Raw genomic sequence first — 17,741 nt, forward strand, 5'->3', positions numbered from 1 at the left:
CTCTTTATTCGTCGTCTTTCTCTTTGCCATCTCGCGAGCCTATACAGAGCGCTCGTCGTCGTTAACACCATTACATCTCCCCTTTCTCAAGTCAGTCTAAAAGAAGCCAGTCAACATTACACAAAAGATATTTTGTCCCAAAACTCAAAACCCAAACTCTTCCTTGACTCTTCTTGGAATGTCCTTGCATGATACGGAGCCACAGATTACTCTTCTAGGGGGTATCTCCGAGGGCTTCGACGTTGTCTGGTGCTTCGACGAACTGGTACTGACTCCGTGGCTGGACCCGACCGTGGTTCGTTCTCGGGAGTGGAAGCAGGTTGCTGCTGCTGACATTGCGATGATCTAAGATGCTCCCGAGTACGACGAAGCTCAGCACCGTCGCTCGTCCTTATGATGTAGGACCTTGGTGCCCCGGCGGACCCCACAACTGTTGCTGGTGCCCAAGTCTTGACTTTGCTGTTGTAGGCTGTCACTGGACTATCCGGCAGCAGTTGAGGCAGCTGTCTAGTTCCTCTGTTGTAGTAGACCTGCTGACGTTGGCGGAGATGCTGAAGCCGTGATACCACATCCTTTGGCTGTACCAGGCTTGGTTGCAGACATGCTGAATGTACCGGAAGAAGTGTCCGGGTGCTCCTTCCCATCAAGCGTTGTACTGGTGATTTTAACACCTTGTCCCGCGGAGTATTTCTCCACTCGAGCAGAGCAGTCTTGAATTCTGTGCTCTCATAGGCGTACTTGCTTAGTAGTTTCTTCGCTTCCCTCACTGCTCGTTCAGCCATGCCGTTAGACCTCGGGTAATGAGGGCTAGAAGTAATGTGCGTGACTCCGAGGAACCTCATGCCTTCTCGGAACTCATGGCTGCCGAAAGGTGGGCCATTATCGCTCAGAAACCTTACTGGAATTCCATGCGTGGTGAACACGTCTGTGCATATGGCTACCACCTCTTTCGCTGTAGATCGCTTTAGTGGTTTGACTTCGTAGTAGAAAGAGTAGTAGTCCACAAGGATCAAGAACTCTCTTCCACCCTGGCTGAAAAGGTCAGCGCCGATAACCTGCCATGGCAACTTAGGGAGTTCATGGCTTATCATAGGAAGTCTCTCGTTTCGTGGTCGATGCTTCTCACATAGAGCGCAGTTTCTTGCTAGTTGTTCAATCTCAGACGTGATCCCGGGCCAGAACATGACGTCCCGCGCTCTCTCCTTCATCTTTTCTTCTCCACAGTGTGAAGCATGCAACAGCTTTAGTGTGATTTGCCGCATTCCCATTGGGATGATTAGTCTGTTGGAACGAAACAGCAGACCATCCTGCGCGTGAATTTCTTCCTTGTAGGTCCAGTACTGACGCACCTCGTTGTCAACTTCGTTTTTATTGTTAGGCCATGCTGTTTCGACGTATTTTCGGATCTTCTGCAGCTGGCTATCACGTTGTGTCGCTCGCGATATTTCCGCTATTTTTTCGTCGGAAACATCGAGGTATTGAAGTACGTTTACATAGAAGTGCTCCTCTTCTCTCAGGCATTCCTGCTTCGGAAATTGTGATGAAGCATCTGCAATGAACATTTCCTTTCCAGGTTTGTATACAACGTTAATCGGGTATTTTTGAAGTGCGAGCCTCATTCTTTGTAGACGAAGTGGACATCCGTGGAGAGGCTTCTTGAAAATGGCTTCCAACGGCTTGTGGTCGGACTCGACCTTTACGCTGGGTTGTCCGAAGATGTACTCGTGGAACTTCTCGCAGCCGTGTACAATGGCGACCATCTCCTTTTCAATTTGTGCATATCTTTGTTGAGTCTCCGTAAGGGAACGGGAGGAATACGCAACGGGATGCCCTTCTTGTGTTAAGACAGCTCCAACTCCATCCTGGCTAGCGTCGACTGAGAGCGTCACAGGCTTGTGTGCTTGAAAGTACGCTAAAACCGGTGCCTTCGTCAACGCTTCGCGTAGCTCTTTGAAGCTGTCTTTGTGTCTGGTTGACCATTCCCAAATTGTGTCTGTTTTGAGCAGTTCACGTAGCGGTGCCGACACTTGTGATGCATTGGGGATGAATCTTGACACGAAGTTGATCATGCCCAGGAAGGTACGAAGTTCCTTGACATTTGTTGGCTCAGTAACGGCGAGAATATCCTCGACTCGCCTTGGATCCACAGCAAGTCCTTCTGACGTGATCGTTTGTCCCAAGTACCGTACTTGCTGTTGAAGGAAACAACATTTCCTGATGTTTAGTTTGAGGTTTACATCCCTGCATCGCTCCAGCAGCCTCATAAGGCGTTGATCATGCTCAGCCTTGGTCCCTCCCCAGACAAGGATGTCGTCCATTACGACATCGACACCGTCGAGATCCTGTAGGACCCTGTGCATAGCTCGCTGGAAGACTTCAGGAGCTGTTGAAATCCCAAACGGCATCCTTAGGAAACGGTATCGCCCAAACGGTGTGCTCATAGTACAGATGTATGAGGAGTCCTTGTCGAGCTGAATTTGCCAAAAGCCAGACGATGCGTCAAGTGTCGAAAAGTACTTTGCCTTTCCCAGACGCGGCGCGATATCTTCGAGTGTCGCCATGGGGTAGTGTTCCCGAAGGAGCGCCTTGTTGAGATCTGCGGGATCAAGACAGATCCTGACCTTATCTTTCTTGACCACGACCACCATGTTGCTCGCCCACTCGGTAGGTTCCGTCACCTTGGCGATTACTCCGTCGGCTTCCATGTGGTCGAGTTCGCGCTTGACTTTGTCTTTCAGTGCAACGGCAATCCGCCTTGCTGGTTTTACCACTCCTTTTGCATGGGGTGTTAACTTCATGTGGTACTGTACCCCTTTTAGCTTTCCAAGGCCTTCAAAGACGTCCCGATAAGGTTGTGCTGGTCCGTACAAGTGATGTTCGTCGCTTGTTTTTGTAGCAACTGCCGAATGCACAGTGCGCTGGATCAGACCTAGTTCTTCCGACGCTTTCCCACTCAGGGTAAGCGGTACCTCTTGTGGTACGACGAAGAACAGCACCTTTGTGCTTTGGCCGTTACATGATGCTTGCAGAGGAATCCTGCCTGCGGCCTTTTGCTTGAAGCCAAAGAAGGTGTTCAACGTAACGTTGCATTTTGTAGTCTTCTTGTTAGTGACTTTTCTCAACTGTCCGGCTGAGATTACGGAACAATTGGCACCAGTGTCTACTCTGCAGTTTAGTTTCACGTTCTCGATCGTAACCTCAGCAGACCAGAGATCGCTCGATGCGACGTTATTTACGGACAGTATTTGCAAGAAGTAAGTGTCTTCTTCACGTTCCACTTCAAGGACCTGTTTTGCCTTCGGCTTCCTTCTATATTTCTTTCGTTGTCCATTGCATCTGCACACACTGGCGAAGTGGTTAAGTTTACCGCAGCTCTTGCATTCCTTGCCTTGCGCCGGACATGCATCTTTATCGTGCGTATATCCACACTTCGAACAAGTTCTCGTTCGCTTCGTGACCGCGTGAACTTCCTTCACTTCATCTTTTTCCTTCTGGATATCGTCAAACTGCTGCTTGCTGAGCTCTCTCATCCGACATGTTTCTATAACCTTCTCACATGACGGATTTTCCGAGATCAGCCTTTGCTGAAGTTTCTTGTCGCGAACTCCAAGGATTATGCGGCTACGCAGCATGCGTTTTTCCAAGGTCCCGAACTCGCAGCTAGCAGCGGGTATCCGAAGCTCTGTCAGCCACTCGTCAAATCGCTCCCCTTCTTTCTGGTTTCGCGATCCGAACAGAAATTCGTGGTACGTTAAATTGAGCGTCGGTTTGCAGTGCTCTTCCAGTTTCTGGATAAGCTTGTCGACATCGTCACGGTCCGCTTCCGTTTCAAACTGTAGCGTATTGCATATCTTCCTGCCTTCTTCACCCAGTATAACCAAGAAGGTCGCGGCCTGAACTTCCTTTGGCTGCGCCTTTAGATTTGTCGCTGTAGAGAAGAGGCTAAACTCGCCTTTCCACAACTTCCAAGCTTTCCAAAGATCGCCGGTAACATCGAGTGGCTTGGGCGGAGGCAGGATACTTGTCATCGTTGCTGCTACCAACGTTGAAGTCATCGGCGTAGTAGTCGTTTCCATTGCGAACTTCTGCCAGCTAGGGCTAATCCTTTCGCTTCGAACGCTGGCCACGTTATCGACGTAACACCGCTGCCACCATGTCACACGTGGTGCAACTCTTTATTCGTCGTCTTTCTCTTTGCCATCTCGCGAGCCTATACAGAGCGCTCGTCGTCGTTAACACCATTACACTCACCAGGTCCCTTATTGAGTTTGGCCGCCAGATCATGAAGTTCCGCCTTGCGGCGCAGGCTCTAAGTTCGTACTTGTGCAAAGCCCTGACCCACGCAAGGTTTCTGGGGTTGACTGAATTTGAAGGAAGTGACGCAAACGCTTCGTTCATTGCCAACGTAGATGAGTAGGCCTTTCCTTTTGATAATTGTGTCCACTAAACATAAAGCATGAACATCTTTTACAGAGCATTCGATTTTCTTAATTCGCACAACGTAATTGGCAAATGATTTTAGGCAGCACTTCGCAATCGAACAATTCCCAAACAAGGAAAAAGGATGCTTACATTGTCCTCAAGAATGATGACCCTGCGACTTCCATCCGGGGAGCTAGCTGCTCAGCACGGGAGACGCATGTCAGTCATTACCTTGGCCTTTACGCTAAAAAGTGTTGAACAGCTGGCAGAAGCGCTGTTCCAGGCGGGCGCATGCAGGTAACATGTAGAGGCTTAGAATCAGAAAACAGTGTGCATGAAGAAACTATATTACTCCCTTACACTCCCCTAGTTACATCACTACATACCGCCTCAGCCAGGACCACTTGGAACTGTTCCTCAGCTGCATCGGGCAAAATCGGGAGGTGGATGGAATAATATCCCATCAGCTTCCCAATTCCATCATGCCTAGAGGAAGCTTCTGATACACGCTGAAGTTCAGGCCCCAAGCTCTGCAAATGTCCCGCCTACAGTGGAAGGCATAGAGACACTCGGTCACCAGGGAACGCCGCGAATGGATGAAAGTGCAGGCAAGGAGGCTCCCACTGCAGAAGTTCCTGCAGAGGACAGCATCTGTGCCCTTCTTTAGTGCGCTGACCATGACTACGGGGAATCATCCAGAATCAGCAGGTTCAGCGAGGACGCTATTGCCTATATTGGAGGATATGTTGTTAGAATTGTCTCCTCAAAACTCACCTGTGATGGGTGCTTGGACACACTCCTAGATGACGAGACATCAAGTGTTCTCATCATGCTCAGGGACAAGAGAGTGGTAGTGAAACCATCCCCCTTTGTTATACGTTTGCTGTGTTGCGCTGAGCAGACCTTTCGTCTCGAGAAATTGAGGTCTGTGAAGCTTGTAGTGCGGGCGATTGTTTTGAAGTCGTTTAATCACTTCATCCTAACACAAGGTGACAAGCTACCACTGTGCCAGCACTATGCAGAGGAGCCTGATCACATAATTTCACTGGCGAAAGTGATCCTGCAAAAGTATGCTGGCATCAGATTAAGAGAGCGTAGTCGAAGAATCACAGAAGCAAGTCGTGGTGCCCAAGTGAGGCAGATGCTCACGAAACAAATCTTGTCCCGCAATATGTAGATGCTCTAAATCGTCGTCGTGTTCGCTCCGCCCCAAGTGGACCTGCGACCCCAAAATTTTTCTTCTTCCATATACCTATGTGCCTTGATGAAAACATTACCAGTTTACGACGTTTCCCTACATTGTTGCATGGTGTTATAATAATGCGCAAACGACGGAACAAGGCAGGAGTGATACACAGGCAGTAACATATCACGAGGTGAGGTTTCACCTGGTGTTCGTGTCAATGACCGACAACCACGGCAATTAAAGGCGTTTCAAAGCCATTGTTGCTCTCAAAAACAAGAACGCAGCTAACATCTAGCGAGTAAAATGTGGTTAGCAACAGTGTCTATGCCCCCGTTGGCCGCGCGCAGGTGGGCACACCCCGAGGTAGGGAGAAAGCATTGGGCGCGCGCTTAGGCCGTTCTCAAATGTCTTCCTATATTATCTCTATCCCGCCAGCAGTGTCCTCAAAACCTGAGACTGCGTGACACGGCTGCTCGCATGCAGTAAAACGCATACGTAAAACGTTTGCTATGCTAATGTGCCATGCACAAACAATGATTGTACACCTGCTTAAAACTTTTCAACAGATATTTTTATACAGACGTATAATGCGCCTCGCAACTCATATTCGAGGCTCCGGGATTTGCCGCGCCACAATTTCGGTGCCGTCAACGGGTCAACGGTTTTGAAACTCGCGAGGCTGCTTGCACATGGTCTTTGTAGTTTTGTAGGTTTTCGTTTATAATTTTCGCGAGACGTTTGCGTGAGGATAGCACCAATGTCACTCTGCTTGTGAAATACAAGTCGACAACGAAGCAAAAGCACAGTGGGAGGCGATCACCGTGCAGATGACGTGAAGCAGGCATTACGGGCCTCAAGCTTTCGATACCGTAAGGGACAAACTAATGATTCAGGTAAATGGATCTGTGATTTTGTCGTATTGCACGCGTTTTCTGCGCTTCTATGATGCACAATGAGTACACTGACAGTTGTGATGTGTGGGGAAGTGTGTGTGTGTCTAAGGGTATTCGCTTTATGTCTGATGTGCTTTCGGATTGCTTTGTCGTTGCAAATAAGTGATAACGGGTTGTGTGGCGTTCGCCACACACACAAAAGGGCACATATTGGAAAGGAACACCATAATTATTTGACTGCAGGTAGCAGCTGTGCCACACCCGCGGTTGGGATGGTCGTGGGACAATGCAAAGGAGAGAACACGTCGAACGTACAAACGCACAGGCTTAGAAGATCTTGAAACAGTGTCGCGTCTGCCTGCATGTTGCTCTGTGATTGAGCATACAAATCAGTTGTTTTTTCTGGCCATGTTTTCCAAATGTGCTTGTCACTGTGGTCTGCCTTTGCATTAATCAGGTGAAAGGCAGAGTGGTTGGGGAATTTGCGCAGTTCAACGCAGGACGGAATTTTCACATAATGTCTGATTTTATATAATACAGTTGCAAGAATAGCACAATATTAATGTGAAGATCAAGTGATTCACCACGTTCACAGGTTCGCGCCCAGAATATAAGACTTGTGCGTTATGTGATACTACAAACTCGCACGGATGGAGTATCTCAACGTATAGAATATCACCAAGTAGAATAGAGAGACAGATAGAAGAGAGATAGAGATAGAATATCTATCCAATATTGGAAAGGAACACCATAATTATTTGACTGCAGGTAGCAGCTGTGCCACACCCGCGGTTGGGATGGTCGTGGGACAATGCAAAGGAGAGAACACGTCGAACGTACAAACGCACAGGCTTAGAAGATCTGGAAAAACAGTGTCGCGTCTGCCTGCATGTTGCTCTGTGATTGGGCATACAAATCAGTTGTTTTTTTTCTGGCCATGTTTTCCAAATGTGCTTGTCACTGTGGTCTGCCTTTGCATTAATCAGGTGAAAGGCAGAGTGGTTGGGGAATTTGCGCAGTTCAACGCAGGACGGAATTTTCACATAATGTCTGATTTTATATAATACAGTTGCAAGAATAGCACAATATTAATGTGAAGATCAAGTGATTCACCACGTTCACAGGTTCGCGCCCAGAATATAAGACTTGTGCGTTATGTGATACTACAAACTCGCACGGATCGAGTATCTCAACGTATAGAATATCACCAAGTAGAACAGAGAGACAGATAGAAGAGAGATAGAGATAGAATATCTATCCAGTATCGAATACCTGTCGAGAAAATGCAGGCAAGCTTCTCCCTCGACTTCACAGTATGTATCTACCTCACTCTGGTGTATTTCATGGAAACGATACAGGGCATTACTACTTGACTACTACTCGAAATCGCGCCTGCATCCCTGCAGCTCGCGCACATCTCTACTCGTATCCCTGCACCTCTTTTTCCTGAGATGGTTGAATTCCCTGCTGTTCCCACGGCCAGCATTTTATGTTTGTACTATTGTGTTTGGCCTTTGCATAATGTGGCGTCACACCCTCATGGCAGTGGATACAGCTATATTATGATTTTGTGCACGTTTTGTTTTTACCCAAAAAAGAAACAAACTTTCCAAGTTTGGTTCTTTTTTGTGTGTGAAGCATACATGTCTGTTCAGTATACAGCTTCATGTGAGCTGTACTTTTGAACACCGCATCAGCTGAGATTGCGTAATATATATATTCATGCACAATCTGCATAATGCACTGACCTCTACCGCAAACCTACTGACTCCCAACAGTATCTTTCTTTTAACAGCTGCCACCCGCGCCACACTAAACTCGCTATACCTTACAGCCGGGCGCTACGGTATAGACGTATCTGTTCCAACAACGAAGACCTAGACATAAATCTTGATCAACTGAAACGCGCGTTTGTCAACCGCAAATTTCCTACAAGCCTAGTTGAGAATGTCCTAGACAAAGCCCGCAATATCGATCGCCGAACCTTATTCGAAAAACACACTAGACCATCGGACAACGACGGCGTCAACCTCGTTGTAACTTTCGGCGGGAATGCTCCAAATATTAACGGTATACTCCGCCGCCACCACAGTATCCTTCTCCAGTCGGAGCGGATGGGGCAGATATTTCCCGAACCGCCACGCGTTACGTACAGACGCGCTCGGAACCTACAGGATTGCCTGGTTAGGTCAAAAGTTAAGAAACCGGATGCTTCTCTGACCGGTTGTCGCCCTTGTGGCGGCAGCAGATGTCAAATCTGCAAGCTAATGCAAAGTACCCAGATTGTCAAAAGTACAAATTCGAACTTTTCCATCAAAATCAACGGAGATTTTGACTGTAATTCCTCTAATATCATCTACGTCATTCAGTGTAAAGCATGTGAATGTCAGTATGTGGGACAAAGTAAAACATCCTTCAGAATCAGGTTTAATAACCACAGATCAGACGTTAGCAAGAAGCCGAAGCTTCCTGTTTCCCGCCATTTCAAACAGCCCGGACACTCAATAAATGACGTCTCCCTTTTTATTCTTGAATCAAATTTCAATTCTGACAGATGCAGGGAACAACGCGAGTCATATTTTATTTATAAGTTTAAATCCGCAATCAATGAAGATCCCGGTGTACTATCATCAGTTAGAAACTTAAACAATTAGCTATCCTCCGTCTCGCCCTGTTCTTCTTCTCTTTCAGATATGGCTGGAGGACATCCCCGCACTACGGACAATGCTACGGAAAAAACCGATAGATGACTTCTCCTTACATGGACTGTTGATGAAGCAACAGGGTCACGAGAACAACAACGCCCCAAACGACGACTTCCCGAGGAGGCCACCTTCGGCTTTCAGACACGATGACCTAAACCCCGGTCTCCCAGATAATGATTGCACAACGGTCGATGCCTTTGAAAGAAAGACGATGACCCCCATCTCTGACTTCAGAAGATCCCGGAACGTCAGGGCAGTGACACATCACCGGACAGTGACAAACCTTCCAGAACGTGACTCATCGACGAACGCCAGGTGGCGCGAATACACAAGATTACGCCAGCAAGCTGAATCCATAAAGGCCTTGGACAGACTTGTTGCCTCTTCTGTCCCGAAGAAGGAGGAGCTTCCCTCCGAAACGTCCACACTTCCCCATTTCCTAAATAATGTTTTAATTATGTAAAGTAAACCTTTGTTTGTATTCTGTTAATACCTCAAATCCGTCGCTGTGTCCCCTTTCCTTTCGCTCATATTCCGCGTCGCGGCTGTTTGATTTTTCATCTTCTGCAATTTATATATATATATATATAAAGAGGGGGGGAAAGCCATTAAAAAAATAAGTAAATGATGCTAGACGTGTTTGAAATTCAAACTTACAGTTAAGATGGCTTCTATGGCTGCACGTAGAGAAACAGATACTCATTGAACGATGCGACAGCACCAGAGGACACGTGTTTCGCCGTGTTTGCGGCTCGTCGGCCCTGGGTAGCTGCGCATCGTTCGGGATTGGCAAACCAGGGGTCACTCAGCGAGCGATGTACACCTGGGAGGGTGACTGAGCACTCTTCAATGCCACAGTGCAAGCCAGTGAATTATAAAGAGGGGGGGAAAGCCATTAAACAAATAAGTAAATGATGCTAGACGTGTTTGAAATTCAAACTTACAGTTAAGATGGCTTCTATGGCTGCACGTAGAGAAACAGATACTCATTGAACGATGCGACAGCACCACAGGACACGTGTTTCGCCGTGTTTGCGGCTCGTCGGCCCTGGGTAGCTGCGCATCGTTCGGGATTGGCAAACCAGGGGTCACTCAGCGAGCGATGTACACCTGGGAGGGTGACTGAGCACTCTTCAATGCCACAGTGCAAGCCAGTGAATTATAAAGAGGGGGTGGAAAGCCATTAAAAAAATAAGTAAATGATGCTAGACGTGTTTGAAATTCAAACTTACAGTTAAGATGGCTTCTATGGCTGCACGTAGAGAAACAGATACTCATTGAACGATGCGACAGCACCAGAGGACACGTGTTTCGCCGTGTTTGCGGCTCGTCGGCCCTGGGTAGCTGCGCATCGTTCGGGATTGGCAAACCAGGGGTCACTCAGCGAGCGATGTACACCTGGGAGGGTGACTGAGCACTCTTCAATGCCACAGTGCAAGCCAGTGAATTATAAAAAGGGGGTGGAAAGCCATTAAAAAAATAAGTAAATGATGCTAGACGTGTTTGAAATTCAAACTTACAGTTAAGATGGCTTCTATGGCTGCACGTAGAGAAACAGATACTCATTGAACGATGCGACAGCACCAGAGGACACGTGTTTCGCCGTGTTTGCGGCTCGTCGGCCCTGGGTAGCTGCGCATCGTTCGGGATTGGCAAACCAGGGGTCACTCAGCGAGCGATGTACACCTGGGAGGGTGACTGAGCACTCTTCAATGCCACAGTGCAAGCCAGTGAATTATAAAGAGGGGGGGAAAGCCATTAAAAAAATAAGTAAATGATGCTAGACGTGTTTGAAATTCAAACTTACAGTTAAGATGGCTTCTATGGCTGCACGTAGAGAAACAGATACTCATTGAACGATGCGACAGCACCAGAGGACACGTGTTTCGCCGTGTTTGCGGCTCGTCGGCCCTGGGTAGCTGCGCATCGTTCGGGATTGGCAAACCAGGGGTCACTCAGCGAGCGATGTACACCTGGGAGGGTGACTGAGCACTCTTCAATGCCACAGTGCAAGCCAGTGAATTATAAAGAGGGGGGGAAAGCCATTAAAAAAATAAGTAAATGATGCTAGACGTGTTTGAAATTCAAACTTACAGTTAAGATGGCTTCTATGGCTGCACGTAGAGAAACAGATAGTCATTGAACGATGCGACAGCACCAGAGGACACGTGTTTCGCCGTGTTTGCGGCTCGTCGGCCCTGGGTAGCTGCGCATCGTTCGGGATTGGCAAACCAGGGGTCACTCAGCGAGCGATGTACACCTGGGAGGGTGACTGAGCACTCTTCAATGCCACAGTGCAAGCCAGTGAATTATAAAGAGGGGGGGGAAAGCCATTAAAAAATAAGTAAATGATGCTAGACGTGTTTGAAATTCAAACTTACAGTTAAGATGGCTTCTATGGCTGCACGTAGAGAAACAGATACTCATTGAACGATGCGACAGCACCAGAGGACACGTGTTTCGCCGTGTTTGCGGCTCGTCGGCCCTGGGTAGCTGTGCATCGTTCGGGATTGGCAAACCAGGGGTCACTCAGCGAGCGATGTACACCTGGGAGGGTGACTGAGCACTCTTCAATGCCACAGTGCAAGCCAGTGAATTATAAAGAGGGGGGGAAAGCCATTAAAAAAATAAGTAAATGATGCTAGACGTGTTTGAAATTCAAACTTACAGTTAAGATGGCTTCTATGGCTGCACGTAGAGAAACAGATACTCATTGAACGATGCGACAGCACCAGAGGACACGTGTTTCGCCGTGTTTGCGGCTCGTCGGCCCTGGGTAGCTGCGCATCGTTCGGGATTGGCAAACCAGGGGTCACTCAGCGAGCGATGTACACCTGGGAGGGTGACTGAGCACTCTTCAATGCCACAGTGCAAGCCAGTGAATTATAAAGAGGGGGGGAAAGCCATTAAAAAAATAAGTAAATGATGCTAGACGTGTTTGAAATTCAAACTTACAGTTAAGATGGCTTCTATGGCTGCACGTAGAGAAACAGATACTCATTGAACGATGCGACAGCACCAGAGGACACGTGTTTCGCCGTGTTTGCGGCTCGTCGGCCCTGGGTAGCTGCGCATCGTTCGGGATTGGCAAACCAGGGGTCACTCAGCGAGCGATGTACACCTGGGAGGGTGACTGAGCACTCTTCAATGCCACAGTGCAAGCCAGTGAATTATAAAGAGGGGGGGAAAGCCATTAAAAAAATAAGTAAATGATGCTAGACGTGTTTGAAATTCAAACTTACAGTTAAGATGGCTTCTATGGCTGCACGTAGAGAAACAGATACTCATTGAACGATGCGACAGCACCAGAGGACACGTGTTTCGCCGTGTTTGCGGCTCGTCGGCCCTGGGTAGCTGCGCATCGTTCGGGATTGGCAAATCAGGGGTCACTCAGCGAGCGATGTACACCTGGGAGGGTGACTGAGCACTCTTCAATGCCACAGTGCAAGCCAGTGAATTATAAATATGTTTATATTATAAATATGAATTATAAATTATAAATATGAATATATATATATACCTATGTTTACAATTTGACCGTGCACTCCCAGCCGAGTACAGCTGTTTCGTCCTACTTGGGACTCGTCAGCACGGCGTAGGGCACGGCCGACTCGTCAGCCCGGCCTACGCCGGGCTGACGAGTCCCAAGTAGGACGAAACAGCTGTACTCGGCTGGGAGTGCACGGTCATATTGTAAACACATGGTCAATGTGCAGCTACAGAGCTTCGGCTATTTTCCATTTGTATATTGTCGTGAAAATAATGGAGACGATGCCCTAATCGTGCTCGCATCTGAATGATCGCGCGTGCCTGCTTCTTCTTGCCGGTCAGAATAAACCACTTGATTGCCCCGCACCTCCACCAGTTATGTCGGGGATTAAGAGCTGCCTTGTCCTCCCGAGGCCGTTCCGCCTGTCCTGGTGGCCGACGCCGTCGCTAACGCTGAAGAAGCTCGTCAGTTGGCTCGCCTACGCACATTCGCTGAGCAAGACGAAGACCGTTCCCGGTATGACGCCCGCCACCGCCCAGTGGAATACAGCGTCGGAGATGAAGTTCTCCTGTGGACACCAACTCGTCTGCGTGGCCGTTCCATGAAACTCTTGAAGCGCTACGTTCGCCCGTATCGCGTGACTAGGCAGCTCTCCCCTCTCAACTATGAGGTCGCACCCCTCGTACCGCCGCCTGACCACCGCTCACGTGGAACAGAAGTTGTTCACGTATTGCGTATGAAGCCTTTCGTCCGGCCAGCCGAAGCCCCAGCCCAGCCTTCCGAAGGAGGGGGGTAATGCCGTGAAGATAATGAGGACGATGCCCTAATCGTGCTCGCATATGAATGATCGCGCGTGCCTGCTTCTTCTTGCCCGTCAGAATAAACGTCTCGATTGCCCCGCTGAGTTGCTCCCTCTTAATCCCCGACATAACATATACAACTATATATATATATATATATATATATATATATATATATATCCACCTATCTCATCCATTGTGCAACGTCTGTCATAATGAACACGAAGGCGCATATGAGATTATGCGCAAACATGCTTACATTAGGATAATATAGAGGGTTTTTACTGAATACAGATATTGATTTGCAGATAATTATGTATATATACAGATAAATTGGTTAATTTAGGTAGATTCTATCACTGCCCCTAGGTTACTGGCACTGTACCCTAAAACTGGAGCTGAACGATATCGTTGTTAGGCAATTAGCTAAATCTTTGAATTATTCATTTTATTCATGTTGGGCTAGAGCTGGAGCCGTAGATTGAGAAGGTACCCGTCAGAAAGAACTCGTTACAAGTTAAGTTACCGCATGAAAATGTAACTAAGCTAATAACGAATTTCTTCAGCCTGAAATGTAACTCACACTTAGTGAGTTACTTGGGACACAAAATAGCATTACGCAGGTGCAGCCTGAGTAGCTGCGTGGTGCAGCCACGCTCTTGAGGGGATTACGATACGGTCCCTTAAATGGACGCGACCCTCGGTCCTACTTTTCTTTCAATGAGAGGCAACGAACAAGTGCCCGTTCGTGGAACCCATCCCTCTTCTTCCGATTTGTTTCGGTTTCAGTCTGTCTACCAGCGTTATGTTTCTCCGGTAGAGGTCTATTCGAACGCTTTGCATCTTACTCCCTGTGGGCGCACAATGGTTCAGCTTCATTTCAATGGCGGCGGTTCTTACTTCCTGAATAAAATACTGTCATTGATTGAATATCGCGTTTTATGGCAAGAAATACCATGAAGGAACCGGAGAGAAAGCAAGAAACTATGTGGGCTTGAGCGAAAAGAGAGTTAAAGGTAACTGGGAACTTAAGTTACTCTGGCAAAGTTACCTGAAAAAGAAACGAGTTCCTCTGAAAGTTAAAACGGCGCAAAAGTACCGAGCTAAGTTACAAGTTACCAAAAAAAGGAACTTAGTTACAGTAACGAGTTACCTTGAACTATGGTTGGAGCACCCAACTGGGCTCACTGCAGTTAACATGCACCTTGGGAGGTCACACTAGAAGTTTGTTTGTGCTACAGTACACATTTATGTTTTAATATGTAGCGCATATGCAGGGCGTTCCACGTAAAGTGGTAAAAAAATCGGAACTGGCGCTGTAACCGATGGAAGATTGGTAATTTGGGCTTTCGGTAATTACCAGTTCTGGAAACTTTTGCCGCCATAGAGGACGGCTTTTGACAATTTTTAATTGCAGGAAATTTATTTTTAGTCAATTGAACTTCGAAAATTGCCAAGCGAACCTCCTCGGATAAACGCCCAACAGACCCAACCAAAACTATGCACAGTATCGCAACTCAAAATCGACACAAAAAAAAGAGTAACAATTACGCTTTAGCCACGCTTGCTTGATTTTTGCGAAGAAACGTGCGTAAGCGTGTAATGATGGTCTCCAGGAGGAAGTGTCCCCACCTTCATTTGTGGTGCGTTTGTGATAAGACTTGTTTCGGAACCTTTTTGACAAGACTGTTGTCCCCAGCATCAAGGTCAATGCGGGGGAAGGAATGGTAAAACAAGAGGGGCTCACTTAGTCCTCTCCTCCCATCTTCCATGCACTTTTCTTTGCGAGAATTTAGCGAGCGGAGATAAAGCAGAAATTTTACTATTTTTTTTTTCTATTGTTGTTGCGTTGTACAAATAAAAACAGAGAGATTCACTTTGCAGTTCTCAAGGTTCAATTGAAAAAATAAGTTTCCCACAATTAAAATTGTTCAAAGCCTTCCAGAATGGTGGCAGAAGTTTCCAGAAGGTAATTTCCGAAATTAGTACAACGGCGAGTACGTCGCTACGGCGGGCTGCAGTCCAGTGATGTGATTGCTCCGCCAATTGCGCCACACAGCCAATCCTGCTACATCCTACTACATTGTCGCAAAATATCAGGAATCCGCGCCAGGGCTGCGCAAACATCCACTTGCGCTGTTAAAAGCGAAGGGAAGCCTCCAGCTGAGGCCCTCTGCTTGTTTAGCCCGTGCCTATAGTCACCGGGTAGCGCTACTTTAGCGCAAGTCGTCATGGGACAGAAGTCGCGCGTCCTATTGGCTTCTGTTTTGCAAACGTGTTAAAGCGTGAAACTGCCTAAGAGTTTGTCTCCTACCTGTTGGGGCCAGGCAATAGTAAAGCGATAGATATAAGATCACAATTATTAACCGTTCTTTCATTTTTGAAGTCCTTGCTGTTTCCGTGCTGTGTTTCCTCTACTTATCGCAGATGTCACATAGCCTCTAACGCGATAACGCAAAAGATTTGTGAGAACGCTCCTAATAGGCGATGAATTACTTGGTGTTGGGGAACCAGAAACTAAATATTGGTCATGTTCAGCCTATGTGATTCTAGCACTACATGAAAGCACAGTGCACAAATTGAGTACGGAAATAACTAAAAAATACGGCATAGTGTGTAGAGCACACACAGTACTTTTTCACCAGTAAGCTTGCTTTGGCATTTTCTTTGATTATTTCGTTCATATTTGGCATTGTGGCTGCAACATATCGGCAGAAAATGACTAATGGGAAATTATTGGCAGTTATCTATATTCTATTGTTTACTGTACTTCACCTGCAATTTTCGAATTTTGACACCGCTCTGTCGTTGTTACGAAAAGCGATAAAACCCCAGTGCAGGGGACATAGACAGACAAAACACAGACGAAGCACTGCACGAAGACTGTGTTTTGTCTGTCCGTGTCCCCTGCGCTGGGGTTTTATCGCTGTTAGAATGCGCCACCAAAAAGCCCGGTTTTTATCGCTTTTGAACCTGCTGTTACGAACACTGGTATAATTTTTGTCATTACAGGTAACCTACTTCAACTGGTTCCAGTACATGATAATCGCTACAAGGAGATGGGCTTCGGGTTCGATGACCACATGTATGTCTGTCTTTTGAAAGTATATTAAAAATAAAGTATATAGTGTGTACGTGATGATGTAGCATATCTGCTCAAAAGCACCGTTTCTTTTCTTTTTTTGCTTGAAAAGGGTTTTTTCTCCCTGCTGCAGTAGGTTCTCTAAAATGGCTTGGGTCAATCACATCACTGCAGTGCTGATGAGAAAAATCCTCATTTTACCTTATTTCATTCAAATACCAACAGTAAACATCAACTCAATTTTAACCCCTGAATTATCGTATGCATTTTCCGCGGAAAATGATGATGATGATGGCTGGATTTTTCAGGCGCAAAAGCAACGAGGGCCATAGAGCGCCAAGGCTGTGGTAGTCAATGTAACAAATTAGGTTAAAAACAATCAGGTTTTAAATGATTAGGTTAGAAATAAAACATGTAAAATGTAGCACATACATGACTCTATAACATAAAAAATAGAAAATTATAGAGCATCTAGAAACCCAATATCCCTAAAAAAGTTAAAAATTCTTAAAGGAGGTATAACAGGTTCATCACCCAGAAAAAGAGCCGGATGCAGTGGCATGTGATCTCGATAAAATTCATGGAAATAATGACGACGATGAGGTTGGTGTGATGGACAGCTGATCAGGATGTGTAGAACAGAGAGTTGCACCCCACAGCTCAGACACTGGGGTGCATCCTCCCTCCGTAGCAGAAAACGATGTGTCAAGTGTGTGTGTCCTATCCTGAGTCGGCTCAAAATTACTTCATGTGAACAGTTTTTGAAAGAGAAAGTGGAGCTGCCTATGTTACCCGTAATGAGATGTAGCTTGTTCATTTCCAGAGAATCCCAATCTCTTTGCCATGCTTCGTTGATTTTCTTTTTGAGGCCCTTTCTAAGGTCTGGATAAGGAACCTCGAAAGGCGTTGGGTCACCACGAAGAGCAGCTCCTGCTGCAGCATCTGCGAGTTCATTGCCAGGTATGCCAACTTGGCTCGGCACCCAGCAGAACATTATCAAAAGACCTTTAGTGGTAGCTCTGAATGCCAGACATTAGTGCACGATGGACAATGAGTTTTTTTTTTTTTGTGTGTGTGTGTGTGTATGGAGGCTACATATCGCTTGCAAAAAGCTGAGGGAGTCTACGGTCTCCAGCACGAAAGAGCTATAATGTGCGAACCCA

At 46.9% G+C, this 17,741-nt stretch overlaps 1 protein-coding gene across 1 annotated transcript; it reads right to left on the bottom strand.

Annotated features, from left to right (window-relative positions):
• Positions 1-206: 206 nt before the first annotated feature.
• LOC135389480 (uncharacterized protein K02A2.6-like) lies at positions 207-4,028 on the bottom strand. The gene has a single exon (XM_064619522.1). The coding sequence runs from the start codon at positions 4,026-4,028 to the stop codon at positions 207-209; it is 3,822 nt and encodes a 1,273-aa protein (XP_064475592.1).
• Positions 4,029-17,741: the final 13,713 nt, after the last annotated feature.

This window comes from Ornithodoros turicata, chromosome 3 (genome assembly GCF_037126465.1).
Source record: "Ornithodoros turicata isolate Travis chromosome 3, ASM3712646v1, whole genome shotgun sequence".
NCBI classification, from domain to species: domain Eukaryota; kingdom Metazoa; phylum Arthropoda; class Arachnida; order Ixodida; family Argasidae; genus Ornithodoros; species Ornithodoros turicata.

Coding starts and splice junctions, on each gene's coding strand:
- LOC135389480 (XM_064619522.1), bottom strand. CDS start 4,028: ATGACAAGTATCCTGCCTCCGCCCAAGCCACTCGATGTTACCGGCGAT.